This window comes from Myotis yumanensis, unplaced genomic scaffold, assembly GCF_028538775.1.
Source record: "Myotis yumanensis isolate MYYU_CA2020_CCGP unplaced genomic scaffold, mMyoYum1.0.hap1 SCAF_1, whole genome shotgun sequence".
Classification (NCBI taxonomy): domain Eukaryota; kingdom Metazoa; phylum Chordata; class Mammalia; order Chiroptera; family Vespertilionidae; genus Myotis; species Myotis yumanensis.
Genome location: NW_027223752.1, coordinates 92,653,738 through 92,668,590, shown reverse-complemented (window position 1 = coordinate 92,668,590; position 14,853 = coordinate 92,653,738). Strand labels below are relative to the sequence as shown.

The window sequence follows — 14,853 nt, the reverse complement described above, 5'->3', positions numbered from 1 at the left end:
CCTCTCAACTGCAACTCTAAGCAACTATTATATGTTGCAAATAAGAAGCTAAACAAAACCGGCTTTCAGTCAGCCCCGGACCGCAACATTGTATCCATGTTTTCAGCAGCCAAGGCCTCAGAGCTAAAGCTGGCCCAGAATAAAAAAAAAAAAAAAAAAGAAAACAAGGAGAGGTTGGGAGCTTTTAGTCAACTGCCAGCGGGGAAAACAGCCCTCACCCCCTCAGCCAGCCTGGCCAGGCACCCCAGTGGGGACCCCCACCCTGATCCAGGACACCCTTCAGGGCAAACCAGCCAGCCCCTACCCATGCACCAGGCCTCTATCCTATATAGTAAAGGGTAATATGCCTCCCAGCACCGGGATCAGCGGAGCAGCGAGGCTCCCGGCACCAGGATCAGCGTGACAGGGGGCAGCGCCCAAACCCCCTGATCAGCCCTGCTCTGTGCCTGATAGGTGGGGAGCTCCCCAATCCTCCGATTGCCCTGCGGCTCTGTGTGTGACAGGGTGCAGCACACCAACCCCCTGATCGGCCCTGCTCTGTGTGTGACAGGGTGCGGCGCCCCAACTCCCCCCTCCACGGGCCTTGCTCTGTGTGTGACAGGGTAGAGCCATAACCTCCCCATTGGCCCTGCCCTGAGTGTGACAGGGTGCAGCGCCCCAACCCCCTGATCCGCCCTGCTCTGTGTGTGACAGGGGGCGGTGCCCCAACTCCCCTATCGGCCCTACTCTGTGAGTGACAAGGGGGAGCTCCTCAACCCCCTGATGGGCCCTGCTCTGTGAGTGACAGGGGGCAGCGCCCCAACCCCCTGATTGGCCCTGCTCTGTGAGTGACAGGGAGCAGCGCCCCAATGCCCTGATTGGCCCTGCTCTGTGAGTGACAGGGGCAGCACCCCAACCCCCTGATCCGCCCTGCTCTGTGTGTGACAGGGGGCGGTGCCCCAACTCCCCTATCGGCCCTACTCTGTGAGTGACAGGGGGGAGCTCCTCAACCCCCTGATGGGCCCTGCTCTGTGAGTGACAGGGGCAGCACCCCAACCCCCTGATCGGCCCTGCTCTGTGCGTGACAGGGGGTGGCACCGCAACCTCCCCATCGACCCTGCCTTGAGTGTAACAGGGGGCAGTGCCCCAACCCCCCAATCAGCAGGTCGTTATCTCCCAAGGGGTCCCAGACTGTGAGAGGGCACAGGCCGGGCTGGGGGACCCCCCCTCCCACCGAGTGCACAAATTTTTGTGCACTGGGCCTCTAGTAAGATATAAAACATCACAACACACTTTTAATTTTGTTTTCCTTCATCAACCACAAATGTTTAAATATTTCTGATAGACCATCTGCATGGTTTCATTTACCTAACAATAATTCTTCAGGACCAAAATAGTATATAAACCAACTTGTCATGATTTCAGGGTATGCCATTACCTAATCTTCAAAATGTAATTAAAAACAGAAACACAGAAATTTAAATGTAAATCTGGGTCTGTTTTTTTTTTTTTTTCTAAATCTGACCCATAACATCCTCTTTTAAACCTAAACTTTTCTTTTATTTGAGATATGACTCTACTCTCCATTCCATGCTTGAAGGTATTAAGAGAAAGAAAAACCACAAGGTTGAAATCTGACATTTGATTGAGATACAGTCTTTCATCCACACAGGTCTCTGACTATTCTATTAAACAGAAAAGTAGCTACATATGAGTTCCCTTCTCCCCTACCATTAAAAATATATACGCATTATTTAAACTGTTCTGCTATGGTGATGGCCATACCTATGTCTTCTACAAGAGTGTTGTTCTACTAGTAAATGATCCTGCAAAAACAGAGTTCCCTGGGGAAGACAGGCAGTAAGCAACCGTTCTGCCCAGCCCTCTCTGATCCACTCCCTCTCAGAGGACCACAGGTGCCATCACCTTGGAATGTCCTTGTCAGCTCCCTCTTGGTCTTCCTCAAAGGGTCTGCCCCTGGGATTCTCTTCCTGTTCATCTTCAAAGGGTTCATCTTCAATTGCCTCCCCCAACTCTCTCAGCAATAATGCAGGCTCAGTTATATAGATAGAGGAGGGTTCATGCAATAGAGTCAAGCTCAAAACTCACATATGAATATCACACTTCTGTTATTATCTCTCTTTAGGGCATTTCTTATAGAATATTATTTTTATTCTCCCAAGACTTAGATTAAATATTTACACTCATATCATTTATTCACAACTATGTGAGTACTTATTATTCTGCTTATATTATCCAACATACAAAATTTTATTTAATATTCAAACCTAGTTATGGATAAAAATCACCCTTTAATCATTTTATAACTATTAATAGTTATCAGTAATTATATGTATTGCACAATGTCAGTAATTTATACAGTATCTATCTGTAGTTCACCACCATGTGCTCACAAGAATATAAACATTAACTTTAAAAATCTTCCACATATAAGAGTTGATTTCCTTTGTTTTAATGCCTGTGAGGTGAGTAAAGCAGCATTACTATGGAGCATGTGAAAACAATAGGGCAATTTTATGTACCAATTATATAAGCATTATTTACAGAATGAAGAAAATTTAAACCCTTCTGCCAAGGGCACGCGAGTAATTAAAGCACTCCATTCATAAACCTGCACCTAAGGGGAAGTCCTTCCACCAGTTAATTTTGAGTTACAAAGATATTTGTTACCATTTTGTGTTGCATTAACTTTGAGAACATAAAACATGAATATTCATTCTATCTGGTCTCTAAATTGGGCAAGTCAAAATAAATACCACTTATTTTATTTTCATATTAAGGATATTATGAAGTAGGAACAATAATGCCTTAAGAGAGCTTTCAAAGCAGGAACCAAAGTATGTGTTTAGTGACGTGTACTGTATTCAGAAAAGATCCCACCCAATGACCTAAAGTTCTGGTATTTTTACTTAGCTTGTCACAAAATGCACAACTGCCCATCTTGATCCCTTGCCCCCTGATCCTCATCTAATTAATAAAAGTCACAGGAGACTGAAGTGAACTAAAATGCCCTGACTTGGGCCCAACACCTGTGCTTCACAGTCCTACAGTCAAGGCTGATGCCAGCTGAACCCTTAAACTCTCCTGCAGGGGATGCCTCTGCTGTGAAATTCATATATGAAACAGCTACAGGCTCACCGAGCTACAGTAAGGGTCACAGTCAGTAGTAAAGTGTCCATGTCAGGGATGTGAATGGTAGCCCTAGCTTTGCCTGGTACACAGCCTGGGCAATGGCCTTGCCTACACACACTGTTACTGGACCATTAAATTAGAAGATAACTTCGCAACAGTTGATTTTTATGTTGATAGAATCACCATTAAGTTGTGTGTGTGTTTTTCCCTCTTAGTAGGAAAGAAGCAAATTTTTAAGGATCCAGTAAACTCACTAAATTGTCCCAAGAGAATATATAGCTAATATGATATACATTGCAAAAACATTGCTGTCCACAAAATCGGTACCAAAAATTAAGGGGTTCATCTTCAATTGTCTCCCCCAACTCTCTACCAAGCATGTCAAATTCTCGGCCCCCCGGCTGCAAGTTTGATATGCTTGTGAGGGGTCCTTAACATGCTCCTCCATGACATAGCACTGGGGGCACAGGCAGCAGGACAGCTGGCACTTGGTACCGAGAAGTCACAGGCATTTCCCAGACTTCCACTGGTATTCAGAACTGACCTCCACTTCACCTTCCGATTCCATCAATTCTCTAATCCTGTTCACTCCAAATATAAGTGACTTCCTCTCATTACCATTGCCTTTAAAAATGTCCCCATCACTCGTGGGAAGTATTATAATCTAGTATTTAGTATCCTGTATTCAAATTGAATTCTCACTTAACTAGCCTTGTGAGCTTGAGTCGGTTACTTAAATTTTCTAAGTTGTAGTTGACTTCCGTTTTAAGATGTGTGCAATCATAGCGCCTATCTCATAGGTACCTATTGTTAGCATTTAATGATATAAGAGGAGAACTTAAACAATATACAGAATATCACACATACTAAAAATTCAATAGATTTTGCTAAAAATCAACCCAAAATAGGCTCTTTCTAATTGAAACACACCTACCCACAAACACACAACACACAAACACACACACACACACACACACACACACACACACACACACACAGAAATTCACCCTCACTAGGTATTTGCATTAGAAATGCAAATTTAGACCTAACCCAGCGGTTCTCAACCTGTGGGTCGCGACCCCTTTGGTGGTCGAATGACCCTTTCACAGGGGTCGCCTAAGACCATCCTGCATATCAGATATTTACATTATGATTCATAACAGTAGCAACATTACAGTTATGAAGTAGCAACAAAAATAATTTTATGGTTGGGTCACAACATGAGGAACTGTATTTAAAGGGCCAGAAGGTTGAGAACCACTGCCCTAACCAGTTTGGCTCAGCTGATAGAGTGTCAGCCTGTGGACTGAAAGGTCCCAGGTTCGATTCTGGTCAAGGGCATGTACCTTGGTTGCGGGCACATTCCCAGTAGGAGGCGTGCAGGAGGCAGCTAGCTGATCGATGTTTCTAACTCTCTGTCTCTCTCCCTTCCTCTCTGTAAAATATCAATAAAATATATTTTAAAAAAAGAAATGCAAATTTATTCTTGAAATCTAGATGATCTTATTAACCAATGTCACCCAATAAATTTAATAAAAAAGAGAATTTAAATAAACACACACAAGAAAAACATGCAAATTTATACATATGATCAAAATATTTAATGATAGGAAAGTGGTTAAATAAATTATGGAATGGAATGGTATATAACCATTAATAATATTGAAAGCTTATCCTTTCTTAATATAGACATGACCACAAGATATTGATTTTTGGAAAGCTGATTGCTAAAGAGCATACAATTGGTAATGATTGATCCCATGAACCTCAGACACATACTCTAACAACATTAAAAACAAAAATTTCCCTTCACACTGTTTTCTTATCTCCCACCCTTTTTTACCACAAATTCCAGACACCTGTATGTTTTATCACTCTTTAGGTTTGCCTTCTGCACCTAACAACCTCACTATAACTATTTCAATGGACAAAACCTATGACATCTCTTCAGTATGTATCTTACTAAAAGATTTAGCCTTAGCCACCTTGACATTATTAACGCTCCTTCCTTAACAAAGTAAAATCCCATGGTTTCCTCTTACCTTTCTGTCTACTCTTTCCTCATCTTCTACTTGCATCTTAAGTGATGATATACACTGGGGTTGCCTCTCCTCAACTGTCTTCTCTCATTGCTCCACATTATTTCCATGGGTCTACAACTCACTGCTTGATTTGAACTCTCACTCATCCCTACTAGTATGATAGTGATTAGTAATTCCCAGCCCTCTTTTCAGTCCTAGACTTTATCTTATGAGAATCAGACTAGGTTTCCAACTGCTTACATTTATCAAGTGGCTATTTAAGATAATATCCCATTTAAGTCCTCTCAGATAAGGGTATAGATAGCTGGTTACCAATCTAGAAAACCTGTGGTCATTAATTCCTGTCATCCCCTAGCCTTTCACATCTAAGAATTCAATCTCAATTCCATACCTGACTCCATTCATAGAGACTCTATCTTGGAGAAAATCTTCATTTGGAATCTTGGACTATTTTAATAATTTCCTAAATGGTTTCTATATTAGCCTCTCACAACTCAAAGACTTTCTAGATACCATATTTTGATAACTCTGGAAATAAACCAAATCCTTATCTCTTGTACAAAAGCTTTCTTCATGAGCTCATCAATGGGTAGAGCATCCTGGCTTGGTTCACTAGGCCTGTCATAATATGGCTCAGATAGCTTCTCCATCTTTATCTCTTAGGTGCTCCCCTGTGCATGTGAAGCAGCCATCAATTGAAACACCTTAACAGTTCCCAAACAAGATCTACTATTTCTTGTCCCCATGGCTTTGTGTTTGACATCTACTTTGATTAGAGTCTTCTTCAATGTTCTCTACCTAAAGAACAATTTTGAAAAGTCTTCTTTAATGGTTTGTGGCAAACTCAGAGCCTCCCAGATTTGTAGCCTCTTAGTACTTGACCAGTGTGATGCTTCTCACTTTATGAGGCCTACTGGCTCATCTTTTACCAAAGGATTGCAAGCTAGTTCAGCACAGCAAGCAGCCATGTGCCTACTACAGTGAATTCTGTATTCTTACCAAGTATTTGAAATATACATATATATATAGTTAGTAATGATGGTAGACTGTGAGGTTAGAAACCATGTTGACCACATGGGTTTTTATCCGATATTTGCAAGTGAAGAAAGGATAGCATAAAGGGAAGAAAGAATTCATCCCATTTCCCCTGATTCAACCAGACTCAAACATGGACCCTCCTGAAGGAAATATGGAAACTATATTATCCTTACAGGATCATCTAGTGCAGTGATGGCGAACCTATGACACGCATGTCAGAAATGACATGACCTCATTTTTTTGGTTGATTTTTCTTTGTTAAATGGCATTTAAATATATAAAATAAATATCAAAAATATAAGTCTTTGTTTTACTATGGTTGCAAATATCAAAAAAATTTCTATATGTGACACGGCACCAGAGTTAAATTAGGGTTTTTCAAAATGCTGACACGCCGAGCTCAAAAGGTTCGCCATCACTGATCTAGTGCAACCATGCTTGGATCCTTACTGTTGTGAAAGCATCCCTATCAAGCCACCTATATTTGTTAAATTCAAAGGCTTTGAACATATTCCAAATGTGGACAACACTATTTGCAAGTCTTTCTTAATGAAGATGATTATTTCCTCTCTTCAATTTTTACCCATTTCTCTTTTCCGCACTCTGAAGCCACACAGAATATATACATTTCTGTTTTCAGAGGAGGCTTTCAAATACAGAGGACATTAATGTCCCATTTAAGATAAGTGTTTTCCAAACTAAACCTCACCAAGCCCTTTGCCGCTCCTCACATAACATGATTTCCAGTTTCCTAACTAGTCTAGTTATTTCACTCTAAGCAACATCTGGCTGCCTATGTTTGTTTTAAAATGGGTTGTCTGAGTCAGGTGTGACCAAGGTAAACAGCAGAAGAGCTCAGAAGCCTCATTCTAATCTAGACCCTCTACTCTCTCAATGAAGCCTAATGTTGAACTAGCATTTGGAGCCATTTTGTACCACACATTTACCTTAAGCTTATGTTCAATTCAACTCATAAGTTTTGTGTTTTAAATTAGTTTTAAATTCTTGCAGCTCCTAAGTCACCCTCTTTTGAGGACTTTGGACTCGAGTTCTAGAATGAATTCAGAGGGTAATAATCTGGAGCTGCTCTTTGAACCATTTCTTTCGTTGACTAAGTCAATGCACTGATCACTTTAGAATGTAAATAGGAGTCGTCCTGAATCACATTATAATACATGTATATTATATCACGGCGTATGTAATACTTATAAAGGAAATTCTGAAAAAGTGTGTACAGGAAAGAGAGAGATAAAAATCTGAAGATCTGGAAAGCAAATTCCTTTCTATAGCCCTGAGACTAATCTACTGCAAAGGCAATTCAAAATTTATACGCATGATAGAATAGCATCTCCTAAGGTGTATTTTAAGAAACACCTGTTACATGGATTTTAAGATATATTAGTGGATAAATGAGAAACATCCGAATAAACAAAAATAAACAAGGTAAGTCTTTTTTAGGTCCTTAAATTTGGAAATGTAAACTGTGACATCTCAGTCCTAATAAAACATCACATTTTCTCAAAAGGTTGTTAAAAATCACAAATCACTGGGCTTCACCCTGAAGATTCTGATTTGGTGGGTTCAGAGGGAGGCCCAGGAATGTGTCCTTTGAACAAGTGTCTCGGGTGATGCTGAGGCTACTGCCCACGGAACCACTTCGAAGACCCACTAGGATTCAGTCATGGAGAATCTGCTGGAGACAGTTTTCTAGAGAACATGCTTTCGGGAATCATATGCTAAATTCAAGACTATGTTTGGCTCTCTACAAAATAAAATAACCATAGAAGTCATGTTTTTAACTCTGAATGAATAGGGATTTGGAGTTTACTTTTCTTTTTTAACTAAAAAAGTAGACCATAACCACCTCCCCCCCCCCCCCCCCCCCACCAAATAAGTTGCCTAAATATCCCAAACGTATTTGCTTCTCTAATTCCATGTTCAAAATGTATCTTGTGTAGTTAAAGAAAGCTTTGGCTATGGCAACATCAACCTTGGAGGCAGAAACAGTGCAGAACAAGTACTCATGGATGTGTTGAACTGATGGCAAAGTCTTGAGGAAAAAAGTTTTCAGTAGAGATGCTGAGTTTGGCATGAAACTGCTCTCAGACAAATATCTAACTGCAGGTCCGGTCCATCCAGTCGCCCTCACATTTATCTGCCATGAAACTCATTACCAAAATTAAATTATTATCATTGTTTGTCTCCTTTCACTTAAAATATGCTTTAAGATTTCACCCTGAGAAAGTGTGTGATTTGGGGGAGAGACAGACATTAAGATTTGAAGCACTTATGAATGTAAACTCAAGCAAAAAACAACTGAAATTTGGCAACACATAAAAATGTCACATTGCTTTCACAAAAGTTTGCTCTGTCTAAGACAATATATAGCTCCAAAGACACATACATATATCCACTTACAAATGCAGCACACACACTATCATTCTGAGAACAGCCAGCTACTATACATTGAGCATCAACCAAATAGCGCAATTCATCTCAATTATTACAAATAATACTTGCCCTCCCTTTCTCATTAATATTCTCTCAAGGGATGGCTTTCTAAAAAGAAAAAAAAATGGACTCATAAGAATTTCAGAATTCCAACATCCAGCCACATACATAGTTGAAATTTTAAAAAATTAATAAAAGACTAAACATATGGAATTTTCTTAGTAAAATATAAGCAAGCTTCTTTTTGTCTTAGAGGTACCTGCAAAATGTGACTTCCCAAATGTGCTTCAAATACTTCAATGGCCAGTGCACTGGGGCTTCTCCTTCGTTGTGCACCTATAACTTAGAGAAAAAAAAAGGAAAGAAAAAAAGAAAAGAAAAGGGGGGAAAAAAGAAACAGAGAGGAAAAAAAGAAAGAAAATAATTAAGTTGGAGCTCAGATTCATACCTTCAACTTAATTTTCTTTAATTACGTCACTAGTTACTATAACAATGACATCTCAGAGAAACACAGCCCAGTGTTAACTTGGCCCGGAGTTGCCTGAGCATAAGCAGAACCAAGGTTGAATTTCCAAGTCAGATAACAACAAACCACACCCAGACTTTTTTTTAAAAAAATTTACCTTGGACTGTTTTCCCTATATTGAAGCAAAAACATGAATGCTCACATTCCATTAAGATAATTTAGTACTTTTTTTCTTAAAATTTAGGTATTTTTCAAGTACACACATACTGCCCCCTCCCAATAAAACCTAAACTTTTTATATTCTCTAGGCTAGAAAAAAAATAAGCAGGATTTTTTTAAATGCTCTAATGCAACAACTTTATCATAATTTAATAAGCGCAACATGTTGGAGAAGAGACTCTCATTAATGACTGTTTACACTAGTGTTAAGTGTCTCGGGGTGGCTGCATTTTTCTGTTTACTGCACATTCGCATGTAACTATTCCTACACGATCTTGGAGAAGCACAGGTGGCCTTGCACTCAGCATGTGTCACACCAGCACAGGGACTGTGCTCTCGTGGGAATACTCTTGTTCTCCACTCACATGGTCAGTCCTACTCTTCCTGGCGTGCCCCACATGCGTTGCCCACAGGCACCTGCACTCAAAGAGCCCCCTATCCTTAACAAAAGTGAGCTTGCTGCCAGGGATCTGTGGGATCCACAATTGAGGGTTTTCTCTGTACATAATTTTTTGTACGGGCACACAATTTGATTTTAAGTCTGTTCTGGGTATCCTTATCTACACTAATAAAATATAAAGATGCAAATTAACCGTACTTTCGCAACGCTCATCAGCCAATCAGGAGCGAGTATGCAAATTAACCCAACAAAGATGGCAGGTTAATTTGCATGTGCAGGTGCCCAGCTGCTGGGGGCTGGGGGCGTTAAGCACCGCCCTAGCGGCTCTGGGCCTCTGGGCAGTGTGGGAAGGCAGAAAGGCGGCTCTGGTCAGAGCAAAGGCGGTGCCGGCAGCCAGGGGAAGGAAGGCCCATTCTTGCACGAATCTTCATGCATCAGGCGCCTCTAGTCTTTTATAATTTTTTAAGCATAAAAATCTTTGTGGTTGACAGTAATTTACGAAAAAAATTCTGATCTTCTTATTTCCAACAAGTAAATTCCCCATGTCTTCCCTCTTTTCTTGAAAATTTTACTACAAACCTCTGCTCCCTCAAACTTAGACACTATAAATTGAAAATACAATTCCCCCCCCCCCCCCCACACACACACACACTTTCTTCTAAAACCCACTTCCAGTTAGTTACAAAAAATTTTCAGCAAAATGCTCCTGGGATAATTGTGCTTCATTTCAGTTACTAAGTCAGTCAGTTGCATCCATAGCTTAGTAGGAATTATAATATAAATGTACTTGTGATTATTGTGCTGTGCAAAAGCAGGCAGTTTACCCCTGCAAGTGTGAGTCAGTGTCTGAAAGACACTTTGAAAACTGCATGAGTGTTTAAGTATCAGTATTACTGGCAAGAAGTAAAAGAGGCATTTTGTTTCAATGGCAAAATTTATAAAATATAATTGAAGAGTGATTATTATCTGAGAATATTCCAGCTGGCAGGGATCTTAGAGATCTCTATTTCGACTTCCTCATTTGCTTCAGGAAAACACACAACTAATCATCTTAGAACAGAAAGATCAGGTTCCTACCCTAAGGTTAATTTTTATTAGTATAGACACAAGACACAAGATTTTTAAAATTTAAATATTCAGATATACTTAATACATTACTTCTGTGTGTGTGTGTGTGTGTGTGTGTGTGTGTGTGTTTCTGATTAATTTCCTATTCTAACACGCACATTACTCCCTTCAAAACTCCTTTGGCATCTTTGATAATGCAGCTGTCTTGCTGAATACTGTTTTCAGTTTCTAGAGTGTTAATTGCACATTATGGTAGCTTGGTGTGAATGATCCCACATGAATAAAATCTGCAGTCTTTTCTTTTTTTAAAGATTTTGGGGGGGGGATAACAGGGAGAGGGGGGAGTTGAAAAACTTCAAAAGTGTCCACTCTGTTTTTGAGGCAGTAATTGGAATCCAAAAAGCTCAATATTAATAGTTCATAATTTAGGAGCATTTCAGGACTTCCAATTACAAAATTCAAAATAAACCATTGCACCTCACAAAAGGAAATGGACTGATTTTAGAGACAGACTTTTCTACAAAGAACTGGATTAAGAGGCAGCCAGGAGAGCAACAGTCACAACCTATAGAAGACGCTAACACATCACAGGCAGCGTAAAGAGTGTGCAAATTGCCTAGCAGCCCAAGAGGCATGTCCCAGTAGTGACAGAGGGTAGCTGCGCTCACTTCCGAAGGACAGCTGACCTCAGTGCTGCTGCAAGGGGTATGCACACCCTCCACTAATGGCCTTTCTTTTCCTTCCTTTTCCTCACGTAGGACTCAGGCTGTTCTGTAAGTAAATGCTGCAAATGCATAAATATTTAGGGATTTTATTTAAGAAAATGTAGTCAACCTGGGGATCCCAAGTCTCTTCCTCAGGTCTTACATCCATGAGTCCTACCTGCATAGTTATTCCTCTTTGTTTTTCAAATCCTCTAGAAATCTGAGTGTGCATCCCAGTACATGCCAGCCTGATACACAGGTATCTTATAAATGGTTTCATGCTATTCTAGTCAATGGCATTTTTATGGCACTGGAATTTCTCGTGATTTATATGTTTTGCACTTATGCAGGTGATGTGGGGCTGTAATGACAGTTCCTAATTTTACAACCAACATAAATATGTTAAACAGGAGCCCATTATGTCCCTCGTAGAAGACCAGGTCTGACTCCAGCATTATTGGTAACTGACTAGACATTAAAAATGTACTTCTTATCTTGTACTTTTTATCCTATCGAATTTGGCTTTTTGAGATCAAGACAATAATCTGACAACTCAGAAAGGGTGAAAATAAAGCTATTTTGTTTCCCCAAGTTACTATCATTGTGGCTCTATGGTACCATTAACGGATAAACAAAACTAAAGAGGCATTTTCCTAAGTAGGTCCATCATCCTCAGAAAAATAACACATGGCCTATGACGCTCTCTCAGGTCCTTGGGTTCTGGAAGTTCACAGTTACTGACACCATTTGCTAGTCCAAACAGAATGCGCATTTATGCCTGCTGAATAGGTCACTGTTCCCTCTGACCGAATGATACATTTCATTTATTTGTTTGTCCAATTAAAAATACTACTTTTTGAAATGTAAAGGGCACTAACTAAATTAACCAAAAAGAACATACACAGGTCATTGCTAAGTAAATGGAATATGTAACCGCCTGTCTGTGAAGATTGTATCTCTACCTACTGATAGTGAGCTGTGAGAGTTTCAGAAGTTGAACAGCTTGTACAAACTATTAAAAGAAAAAAACAATCAAACTATAGTCATATAGTAATTCAACTTCAAACTCAATTCAGCACTTACTGAGTACCTAGTTGATATTTAAAATTGCTACTTACCATTATTTATTATAAAACAAAACAAAACAAAAATAGCCCAAAAGAAAATTTTAAGCCATGTAAAAGTAACCTGGGCCCAGCACATCATTATCAACAAATACCACAATATTATTTCATGTTTTGTGATGGTTAAAAAGAAAACACCTAGAGGTTTAGAATATTTTAAATAGAAGAGATATATAAAAGGAAGGATTCTTAAAAATCAACTAAAGAAACGCAGCTGTCTCAGAAATCTTAAATGATCTGATGAATCATTAGGGCAGTGCCTTGGCCTTTCTCCCACAGAAAAAGTGGAAGCCACAGAAGGAAACCACACCTAAACATGCATGTGAAAAATTAGTTTTGTCCCTCAACAATGTTGGCCACAATCTAGACTCTTCTGCATAGTTAGGACTAGACCCTTCCGCATAGTTAGGACTGGACTCATCTGCATAGTTAGGACTGGACTCCTCTGCATAGTTAGGACTGGACTCTTCTGCATAGTTAGGACTGGACTCTTCTGCATAGTTAGGACTGGACTCTTCCGCATAGTTAGGACTGGACTCTTCTGCATAGCCTTGTGAGGCAGTCTTTGAGAATTAATTCAGGGCAGTGAAAGACAACCCCCCTTTTGGGAAACAGACCCCACCCCCCCACCCCCAGTCATACTCCTAACCAGTGCTGTCACCTTTGGGGAGGCACAAAAGCCAGGAAGGCTGAGGATTAGCGCTCAGTGGGAGTTTGACCTATTCAGCCAAAAGGTCAGCTTGCCACGGAAGAACCCATTACAAAACAGAAACAGGACAGCTCAGTGGACACACATAAATAATGAAAGGGGGAAAAGTCAGGAGCCCTGCTTGACTTGAGTCTTGTGCTGCCCTTTTCCTTCATAGCCCTCCCCACCCCCATTTCCAGAGGGCGGCGCTGCCCCAGCTCCTCACCAACACAGCTCACCAGGGGCAGGGAGAGAAAAGGCACCGTCATTTAAGGGACCTCTTGAAACAGATATTTAAAAGGGAAGCTGAGCATGACATTGTGAGGATTTCTAATGGACTATTTTATTAGGAAAAGTAGCCATTGGCAGATAGGGAAGACTGTTTTAGAGTTTTAGAGACTTTCTATTGTCCAGTCCCCCTCCATGGAGAACAACAACATGTCGGCATAAGCAAAAGTAGCCGTAAAGGTCTGCAGGTAGTATTTCAAGTGTATCCACCAGTGAAGAGGCGAGCTTCAGCCAGGATGGCTACCCTCCGAGTCTGTCAGCTGGGGAAAGGCTCTGTTCCCACAGGAAGCTTGTGGAAGGGAGCATGCTTAACAGAATCGCAGCCATCACTCCCTGAGTTTCAGCATTGGGCTAAGCAAAGTCAGGGGCTGGGAAGGAGTGGAGAATAAAATGCTTAATGAGTCTTTTCTGAAGAAAAGTATTTCAATTAGCCTCCCTCACTGTTGGGCAAAGGAAGCTGGCGGGGGGGGGGGGGTTCCCCAGGAACCTTAGAAGTTTATGAAGTATGTATATATGTATGTATGCATGTATGTATGTATGTATGTATATGGGGGGGTTCCTATAAAATAAAAGTTATATTTTCATTTCTTTCATTGACCATGGGACCAAATCTCCATTCTGAAACTTGTCCTCACAGCTCTGCTTATTGCCCCCAGTCACCTTTGCATCCTTTCAACCCTAAACTTCTCCATTTGTGCACACCTTAGACCCTGCAGACACCGCAGGCTGGGGTGGAGATGAGACGCTGAAAAGCAAGTGCCAGGTACCAGCTTACCCACCACAGCAGCACCGTCACTGCAACTGTGCTGGTGCCAGCACAACCTGTGGTCTCCACTCAATGCATCACGTAAATATATGAAAACAAAAAATTGCCTTTTCAATGTACTTTTGGCAGGACTAGATTTTACCACTTGAAATGGAGGGTAACTGATGACCAGAGAAGAGACACAGGGACAAGCACTGTTCATCAAGCATTTGAATCCCTGATGACCAATAAATACAAAAAGGAAAAACCTCCTGTGTTCCGCAGGAGTACAATTCAGATTTATTTTAAAATGTATATTTAGTAAATTTTTTTTAAATCAAAAAATACATCTTCATAATTCATATTCCAGAACCCTTTGATACAGTGTGTTACCAATTGAGACAGAAAGAGGTATTTAATCCAATAAAATAATTGAAACTCTCAGAAGTCTTTTGCTGATTCAAAAATTCTTTGATGCAACACATATT

At 40.5% G+C, this 14,853-nt stretch overlaps 1 protein-coding gene across 7 annotated transcripts in view; it reads right to left on the bottom strand.

The window, feature by feature from the left end:
* NPAS3 (neuronal PAS domain protein 3) overlaps window positions 1–14,853 on the bottom strand; it is a 901,514-nt gene that overhangs the window by 449,833 nt on the left and 436,828 nt on the right. For 4 of the 7 annotated variants that reach the window (XM_070427757.1, XM_070427766.1, XM_070427783.1 and 1 more), the window contains one exon: window positions 8,923–8,999. In XM_070427757.1, coding sequence (XP_070283858.1) covers window positions 8,923–8,999 — 77 coding nt within the window. Of the gene's footprint in view, window positions 1–8,922; window positions 9,006–14,853 lie in introns of all 7 variants that reach the window. The other 3 variants (XM_070427774.1, XM_070427793.1, XM_070427810.1) reach the window with 1 other exon arrangement.